At 41.2% G+C, this 9,915-nt stretch overlaps 1 protein-coding gene across 1 annotated transcript in view; it reads right to left on the minus strand.

Moving 5' to 3' along the window:
• OPN4 (opsin 4) overlaps nt 1-9,309 on the minus strand; it is a 43,525-nt gene extending 34,216 nt beyond the window's left edge. Inside the window, exon 1 of the mRNA XM_045024487.1 lies at nt 9,003-9,309. Coding sequence (XP_044880422.1) covers nt 9,003-9,149 — 147 coding nt within the window. The 5' untranslated portion in view covers nt 9,150-9,309. The remainder of the gene's footprint in view (nt 1-9,002) is intronic.
• Between the last annotated feature and the right edge of the window lie 606 nt (nt 9,310-9,915).

Here is a 9,915-nt window from a genome sequence, read left to right on the forward strand (position 1 = left end):
AGGGGCAGTGTATTCTATTTACAAATCTAGTCCATGTTAGTTAAATATAGTCCATAGATGACAAAATCATTTGTCCCAAATTTGACAGGGGGTTGAAATTTTGTCCAGAAATGTGCCGGGGAGGAGGGGATGTAAAGAGGATGGCTATGGAGTTTTGCGTGTTTTCATGCAGTCATAACAGGCTAGGCCATGTGGATGCTAACGCAGCATCCTGTTGATTCCCTCTGACCCAACCCTGTGTGTAGATATCTGCAATCATGTCCTGAAGCAGGAACTCCAGATAGTTAGTCACATTTCAGGGAAAGGCTTATTTTCCAAGGCCTCCTTAGTAGCTGACTGACCCACTCCACCCATAGATGTGCTGATCAGTCACTTTACGTTTGAATACTTTGGTTGCATACATTGCAGATTTCCCACCAGCAGCTTGGAATAACATCTCCCTTTGCCAACTGGGCACCACAAAAACTGTGAAGTCCTCCAAAATGTGGAAGGCCTAAAATGACAGAAAAAGCTTTTGTGACACGGCCACCTACTCCTTCCCGCCGCCCAACCCCAAGTAGTTCTGTAATTTTTAGGGGAAAAGAAAACAGCTTTGAATTTTTAAACTTACCATTGTCTCTGCACTTATTTCGCTGTGACTAATCAGGCCATGTCCAGGGAGCTTCTGTGGTCTGAAGCACCCCTCTCAGAATCTATTAAAGTTCATTTTATGTCCTTGAAGTTTCACAGGGACATGGTCTGTGCTCCTTCTCTGGGCTATGTTTAGGCTATAATCCTCTGTGTCTTGTCCTGTTCCAGGCCACTCAACCTCTCCTGGATGTAGCATCTCCACAGCTCACCCACAGTTCAGTGCAAGCTTGTCCCAAGGTACCTTCATGGACTGTTCCAAGAGGAAGCATTTCAATGATGAACTTATGGTTGAAGTTCTGGACAGGGCCAACATACCAAAGGTCCAGTACCAAAGACAAAGGGAGTTACAGCCAGAGGAAAGGCACGCTGGCTGCACAGTTTGAGGACAGGGTTTCAGCACAGGATGGGCACTTGCTTCACAGTTCCTGAAACAGGAACAGTGGCTAAGGGAGGAGGACAGAGCTTAGCAGAAAGGATTTCTTGAGTGGCTCATATCACTACTGGCCACAAGAGCAGCAGGAGCTGATGCATTACCCACATCATGGTCCGTGCCCCTCAGTGGTACTATGATGCAGTCCAGAAACAGCTTGGAAAACAGCTTGGGTGGCCCATGCAGTTGAGTCCCCCCCTCTCCTGCCCAGTGCCACGTGCATGGCAAATGGGGAAAGGAGAATGCAGGGGACAGTCAACAGTAGGGGGGTTTCTGTATTGTACATGGCTTCATTGTTTGCACTTGTCCATGCACTTTTTTCTTTAAGGTTCTCTTGTTACTGGTATTTTTGTGTGGTAGCAGCAGCTCACCTGCCTGACAATGGTTTAATGTTGTTTCCTGGCACAAGATGAATGCACAAGCAACAGAAGTTCTTCAAAAGATGCCTACTCCAGGTTGTTGCCTCCATTAACTGAAAGCATGCAGACCACAATGACTCCTCAGCAGGGTGTGCTGGCGGGCTGGTCAAACCTCCTGTAATGTGTGGGGAGGACTGCGAAGTTTTCCTACAGTGCACCCCAGTCAAAGGACTAGAGTGGCCACATTTCGGGAGGACACTAGGGCGTCTCGGATATGGTTGATTTGACTCAGGTATGTGCGCTGTAGTGTGAATGCCAGAACCCTAGGTTCAAGCCTGGGCTAGACAATTCTTAACCTAGGGTTTACAATCAGTGTAGATGCTCCAGCCCTGGGTCCCCTTAACCCTGGTCTTACATTGCAGTGTAGACATATGCTATGTGACCTGTGGGCTGTAGTGGAAGCAGCTGCTGGCATCCCTCCATGTGCATGCAGCTATGATTGCCAGTTGCAATGTGCTGGGAGGAGGGTTCACTTGAAACTTGCAAGTAATTTGAAAAAACCCTAGTACAGCAACTGGAGAGAAAAACTGGCCAGGCTGGTTAAAAAGAGGTCAGCTGGCAACCTTAATTGGAGTTGGGCTGAGGCCAGCCCCTCATAGACTCATAGACTTTAAGGTCAGAAGGGACCATTATGATCATCTAGTCTGACCTCCTGCACAATGCAGGCCACAGAATTTCACCCATCCACTCCTGTATCAAACCTGTGTCTGAGCCATTGAAGTCCTCAAATCATGGTTTAAAGACTTCAAGGTGCAGAGAATCTTCCAGCAAGTGACCCGTGCTCCACGCTGCAGAGGAAGGCGAAACTGCCCCCCAGGGCTTCTGCCAATCTGCCCTGGAGGAAAATTCCTTCTTGACCCCTGACTTTATCGCACAGTCTCTCCCTCTAGTTTCCTTCTACAACCTGGCACTCATTGCTACAGTGGTACCCTTTAGTGTCAGTGGCATCCCAATTATTTTGAAAGTCATCCAAATTCTCAGATAATGGGGCTACCTTCTATTCTCATTTAGCCCTGTGAGGTTGGCTGGGTCAGCTAGCGTTAATGGGGATAGTTTGAATTTAAACTGGTGTAAGTGACAGCCAGTGGAATTTCAAATGTGATTATCACTGTTCATTTATAGAGGACCTGCCTGCAGCTAGACTAGTCAGTAAGCCACATTCCTTGGTGTTTCTACATTAATGGGATTTAAACATATGGCAAGTTGTCTGAGGAGGAAGATGGGAAGGGCATGGTTGTGGCAGATTATATGTAGGGAAAAATATTATTACATTAAGGTTGACAGTTTAATTGAATAAGAGTTGAGAAATTCACAGTTTAGGTTTCTACAAGTATGACTCATCCACATAACACAGAACTATAAAGGGGCATTTTGCCCAAGTAGGGATTGCATAATTTGGCCCTCAGAAAGTACAGTAACACAAAATACTGTATCAATAATAGGGGTCTGCGTTCAAATTATTTTACAGGAGAAAATAGCTCTGCTTTTCTAACACAGTAAAACTGAGATTGGAACATTTTTAATTGTTATAATACACAGATCTGATTAAGGTATTCTGTATGAAAAACAAGTTCTCTATTTTTCTGTGGTGTATGCCTGTACTTGTCTTTTTACACAGACCTTGGTCACGATAATAGAAGTGCAAGAACTGAGGGAACTTGTCATGGTTAAAAAGAACAAATTGCAATAATGCCTTTGATTTGAATTAAGATAATGAATAACTATGAGCCAGGATTAAATACAAAAGCAATCATATAAAATGAATAAGTAAAGTCCAATTAGAGAGAAAGGATATTTAAAGGAAAATACAAGTTTGGAAACAAATCATCTAGGAAGGAAATCACTCAGGACCAAAAGTAAATGTGAAGGCTTAACAACAAGTATATGTATTATAATCCTACAAATAATAAATGGCAAAATAATTTTTTTTTTGGTAGAGACGAATTTAAGATGGGACAAGTCACAAAATTTGGATCTACATTACAATCTGAATTTTCCCAATGTTTGGGGCTCAGATCCCGTAATCTAATTTTTGCCATGCTTTAGGAGGATAATGCCTACTTTTATAACATTTTTCATTTTGTAATTTTTCCTGAAAAGTAAGGGCCTTATCAAAAGAGAGTGGAAAGACTTTAATTGACTTAAAAGGCATTGAATCAGGTCCTAAGCGCTCAAAATTCTGCACTGGGTTAACATATAGATCTCATTGACATCAGTAGGGGAACTAAATGTTTGCATCACTGAGTAGAGTCTGGCTCTAGATTTTCTAAATAGAATTATAGGTCAAAAGAAGCCATGGGGTGTCGGGGGGAGGAGGAGGAGGGAGAGAAACTGCTTAAGGAAATCAGGTCAGCGGGACAATCAAGAAATAAGACAATTCATATTGCTTTTCTCTATTCTGTTTCCACAGCACATGGGCCTTGTTTAGTCTCTGTTTCCCATTGTCATCTGAAGGTATTAGTACTTAAAAAAAATGCAGTTACTATTGTTGTGATCCTTATCAAAGCAAGGTTACAGCTACCTTACCCTTTGACTGCCATAGGAAGTTCACGCTACATAACTCTGTGGAGGCATTTAGATTGAGTTTCTATATAGCACTGTTCCCTTACGTATTCTTCTATGGAGCACTCCTTCACTATCCTGGTTATAGTGGAGGCAAAAAACAACAACAAAGCATGCTGCATATTATATCTTTAAAAACAGCATTGTCTGTTTTTGTTTCATATAACATGGCTCAGAATATCAAGTGTTTTATGGAGAAACTAAAACTGTGAGCTTAAAGGTTAAGGGCTTCCTCCATGTGAAGAATGTCCCTCAGCTTTCCTTTAGCCAACAAAGAGCAAAGGGAATAAAGACACTTGCATCTGAGGCTTTGTACCACTGGGTGCCAGTATACGCACAGGCTCATTGTGCTGAGGATGGGTTAGCATGGTACTAAATCTGCAGAAACAATTCACTGGGAAAAAGCAGGCTTCCTTCCTATTGTATTAGACAATTAAATGTTACACATCTCTCAGTAACACCAACATTGACATAGTGAAAATCATCGATGAAATAGATTGCAGGGAGCCCACTCCATTACAGGGCTCTGGAATAAAATCATCTAGGTTTAGACTGCATTTCAGGGATGTGTGTGAACGTGAAGGTTAGTTTTACAGTAATACCCAAGAGTATATGAAAACCTGGATAATAACACAGTAATTTGTTCAAGGTTTTCAGCTTTGGCAGTCATACCACATTTGGTTTGCAGGCTTTGTTAGGTACCTTTTGCTTGCTATGGAATATAGAGAATGCCGTACCGGATCAGGCCAAAGACTACTGTCCTACCTCTGGCAGTGGCCATTACCAGAAGTTTCAGAGAAAGGTGTAAGTTTATGGAAGAAGTTTTCTTCTCACCCTAAGCAGTTAACATTTGGTTTATATCCTGAAGCTGGAAGGCTGTTTTATCTCTTGTACACGATAATCCTAAGGGAAAATATTTTTATTATCCATATAAATGTGTAATCCTTTTCTAAATCCCATTATGCTCCGTGCCTCAGTAGAGTCTTGTGGCAGGGAATTCCACAGTTTCCTCATGTTAGCATACCTTTCTTTCCAGCAGTTTTAAGTGTGTCATTGTGGAAGCACTAGACAAAAGGAATAAGTCTGGGTTTCCTGATGTCAATGCATATCACATATTCCTTGGACACTTAACTCCTAGTGAATTCCATGGAAGTTTGGAGTGTGAAAAGAATACAGGATCAAACCCATACTGCCTAAAACAGAGTGTGTGAGTGTGTGTGTGTGTGTATATATATACAAACAAGGAGAACAGCATTTTTTTTTCTGAGGGGTGAACTTAATAGATACCTGCCAGTTTCCTCTAACACAACATCTAAAACAGAAGTAAATATATTGTTAGTTAATATGCAGTAAGCTTTTCTGAGGCTTGGAATACTTTTGGGGGTTGGGAGAAAAGGAAATGCTTGATAGCCAGACAAGTTTGTCCAAATCCTCACTCCTCTAGACCAGACGCTGGAGGTCACCAAGATATAGAACTTTATTGTTCTGTATTAAATATCAGTGGCCCTAAATAGTTATAATTAAGGCAGAATTCCTCTAGGAACCCTTGAGGAATGAATGCAATAGCTGGTCGGCTACCCTGAAAAGGGGGCAATGTGCACACCCCTCCGTGCCTGGCCAGCTCAGTTGGTTCATGCAGGGGAAGAAGAGGGGCAAACCTCAGCCAGCCAGGGTAGCTACCACCCATGGAGGATCAGAGGTGGCTCTAGCTTTTTTGCCACCCCAAGCACGGCAGTCAGGCAGCCTTCGGCGGCGTGCCTGTGGGAGGTCCCCAGTCCCATGGATTTGGCGGCTTGCCTGCGGGAGGTCCATCGGTCCCGCGGCTTCGGCATAACCGCCACTGAATTGCTGCCAAATCCATGGGACTGGCGGACCTCCCGCAGGCGCGCTGCCGAAGGCAGCCTGACTGCTGCCCTCGCAGGGACCAGCAGGGCACCCCCCGCAGCTTGCTGCCCCAGGCATGCACTTGGAGCACTGGTGCCTGGAGCTGCCGCTGTGGAGGATACTAGGAGGGGAGGGACCTGCCCTCTTCAATGGGATCCTGTCCAGTCCTGTACATGGGCACAAGGTGTGTGAGAAGAGGATGGAAGGAGACTTACCTTCAGAAGACCAGGCAGAACTGTGCCCTAAGTGAGTTCCCCCACGTCACAGTGAGTGTCTTTGGCAGAAACAGTATTAGTCCTAGATGCCTGTTCCCTGCTCTAACCACTAGTCTGCACTGCATTTACATGTATTTTTCTAACAAGATGGACTCTGAAGCTGTTATTTTAAAGTTAGCTTTTAAAAATTCAGTTCACTTTTGAATAAATTAATTTCATTGCATGAATGAAAGGACACATACCCTTCTAAAATCTGACTCTCCTCTGGCATTTTCTTCTCTGTGACACAGAAGGAAAAGTGTAGTGAATAAATTACAAACTATTTTCAGAAGAGAGAGTTCTACTTTTCCAGCTCAAACAAACAAAAAACAAACAAACAAAAAAAACCTCATACATTTAACAAGTCTTATCCTGGAGACTTTTGTTATTAAAAAGTCCCACTAAAGTTGGGAATGAAGTCTGCAGCAACAGACATACACATGCAAGTGTTTGTTCATAAATTTATTTTCTATGTGTAAAGAAATGATATTCTACATTTCACACTTTCCTAATAGTAGTGATATGTTGCAAGATCTAATTTTCACTTACAGGGAAACTGACTCTTCAAGACATTGTCCTGGGACTTTAATGTATTTCAGTATCCCTCTCTGCATTAACACGTGTTAAGCCTTGTTATGTGCACATGGCTTTATTTGAGAAGTATATCTTTTTTTTTTAAATGACAGCATGATTTTCTATGGAAGTGACCTGGTTTGGTCCACAGTGTTTAGAATTATACAGAGCATTTGGAAAGGCTTTATGAAGTAAACAGAGCAGAATCAGGGCATTCTGCAAGTACTCCTCTCAGAGGTACTAGAGAAATTTGGCATTTAATTTAGTATGTATAACAAGATAAAACAAGAAAAGAAAAAAGGAAACAAGAACTAAGCTCTTGATATAATTTAGCTTAAAACTGAATTCACTAGTTCAGAGAAGTGCTCATTTTTAACAGAGTATAGCCTGGCTCCAAGAACACCTCAGATTTTGGAAATAAGTTTTCATCACATAGCTGGCACTTCTTCTTGCTCCAAATTTGGGTGCTGATACTAGAATTCCCTATGTGGTTTAGGGTGGTTTAGTCATCCAGATTTATTATGTGTTATGATTTTATACTGGAGCAAATTATACATCCCAGAAAAATAAAGCAGAAATTCTGAAAGTCGGCGATAGGTTCTGCCATCACAATAGGCCCCATATTTTTTTTACTCCTCACATCTCCTTGATCTGTTTTCAGAGCTTGCTTTCATAGGCATTTTCTTTGTGGTTAGGAGCAGAAGCAAAGAAAGTAATCCTATTGCAATTATAGTTTCAGCAGGGTGATGCCAACTTCTAAGCCCCAATATCTAGTGGGCAGTGGGGCTCTCTGCTATATGATTTTTGTCCTGTTGAGCAACTAGTGTTGCATCTCAGATTCCCGTCTAAACCCTGACAACCATATGCAGTCCCTCCAGCATTCTGTTAAGCAGAACTGTGTATAAGTTAAAAACTGTTTGAAAGTTTAACGATAAAGGAACTTAACCTAAGCAAAGTGGTTTGATTTCTAAAGGTCTTTCAGCAGAGGAAGTCTGAATTTTTTTTGGAAATCATGACTTTGCTCGAGCATGTTTTCCTTTTCCCCTTGTATTCTCTCATTTCTCTTCACCTTCCTTGCTGTGGTCTGCTATCCTCTTTCACATTATCCATCTAATTTAGCTTGTAAGCTCCTTGGCACAGGGAAGTTACCTACTTACTGGCCTCTAAAACATTGTGCACATCAGTTTTGTTACAAAAAAAGTAATAATCAAACTTTGTTCTTCCTACATAAGTACATCAATAAGAAGATATTTTCTGCTCTATTAAAGATTGGACTAAACCAAAACACCTAATTCAGAATACAAATTATGCAAACAGCTCCTGTTTTATACTGGGCCAAACCAGGTACGAGCGCTCACAAAATCTGTAACTGAATTTTGCAGCTTGAACCCGTCTATTAATGTTTTTTAAATGGTCCAGATAATTTGCGTACTCATTGCTACTGAAGAGAATGTCATACTCTGCTGCTTTAAACAGCAAACAAACAGAACTTCCATTCCTACTAGTGTTTGCAGACACATTTTCAAAATGTGACTTACCAGAGTGCTGCACTAATGAAGGGCTTTTTACTTCTTTTTTTTTTAATTTTGTTTTTGGTTGTTTTAAAAATTCTACAACACCAGAGGAAATTCTCATTTTATTAATTTCCTCAAATGAATAAACCTCAATGAAATCTCAGTGCAACAGAGCCTCCTCACCCTCCAACTTTAAAAAAAAGCAGTTTCCTTCTATTTAGAATTTAACAAATGTTAAAAAAAAAAAAGGCTTTGATAGAACTTATCATGGAAGTACATGGAAAGACTCCAACCAGACTTCATTATAGGTGACCGAAATAGCAGCTCTTGTAATTCAGGTACCAACAGCCTACTATAGAACTGTCCTGGGTTTCCCTCCCACAGTTATCACAGAAGTGGTGGTTGTGTTTAAACTGCTAAGCCAATCGTTTCACATTCAGGAGCGGACTATGTTTGATAGTTTTACAATATACTTTAACATTAAGTACTCCACTTCATCTTCTGCTCGTGTAACCCTGCTGATAATAGTGGCTTCTAAAATTGTTACAAGAATCTTTAAAAAAAAAATCGCATTTCCTAAGTTTCTTTTTATGTTGTTTGTTAGGGCATTGCTACCTTTAAATGTGAGCAGACCACACACACCTTAGATGTGCATGTCCCTTAATGGCAACTTTTGCCAGCAGAACTATTTGCTACAGCTTTTAGCTACAGAAAAACAATTTAGTGCCACACTTACTGTTGGGGCTACAGGAGGCAGGTCCACCAGTTTGTAGGCATTAGCTTCTGTGTCATTCCAGACACCCTTGAGGGACTCCACAGTACTGGTGCAGTTGGGGTTCTGAGGGGGGCAAGAGATGTCCCTTCGAATGGATTGAATAGTCATCGGATGAAATAAAAGCAATTTCCAAAAGCAACAGATGTCACAAAAAAGCTCTGCTCTGAATTTTAAACACTAACCCCAGTTTCCCTGGTTTTAAGTACTGAGCAGGTTGTCAGTTTTTCTACTCTGGAACTATGTGAAATGCAGGGTTTCTCAGATTGCTTCTTTTCCCTCTCCAGCTCAGCAAAAAGCAGCACCAGCAGCTTCCATTTAAATATAAAAGCCTGCAGGGTCTGCACATGCCCAGTTAGGCCCTTGCCCCCATTCAAATTAAGGCTTCTGTTTCATTACATTATAAAAATTGGTGTCCACTTAAAAACAATGTTATCGTCTTGCTTCTGACAGATTTAAATCTGTATTATAATAGCAACACATTATCCTAATATGAATAGAAAAAGAGAAGGTAGGGGAAAGGTTGATTTTACTAGCTGACTTGAACAATAGTTGTTGTAAATTTCTTCACAGTGTTGGTGAATTAATTTTCATCCTCTGCAATTAAAGAACACGCAAACATACAATTATGCCAGAAATGTAAGGAATCAAATTAACTCAAATGCAAAACTGTTTGTGTATAGCTATAGGTTACAATTAGCGGTCAGTCTGCGTTTAAAAACAAACAGGAAAAATACATGCTAAAACTAATTAAAGTCACCCTGAGCTCTTCCTTTTCTACCTCTCAGTTTTAAAATTGGTTATGGAGAAAGTGACAAATAACCACACATTTCAGAAATTGTGTGTTATCCTGTGACGTTTTTGGCAGGAAGAACAT

This window comes from Mauremys mutica, chromosome 7, assembly GCF_020497125.1.
Source record: "Mauremys mutica isolate MM-2020 ecotype Southern chromosome 7, ASM2049712v1, whole genome shotgun sequence".
Taxonomy (NCBI): Eukaryota; Metazoa; Chordata; order Testudines; family Geoemydidae; genus Mauremys; species Mauremys mutica.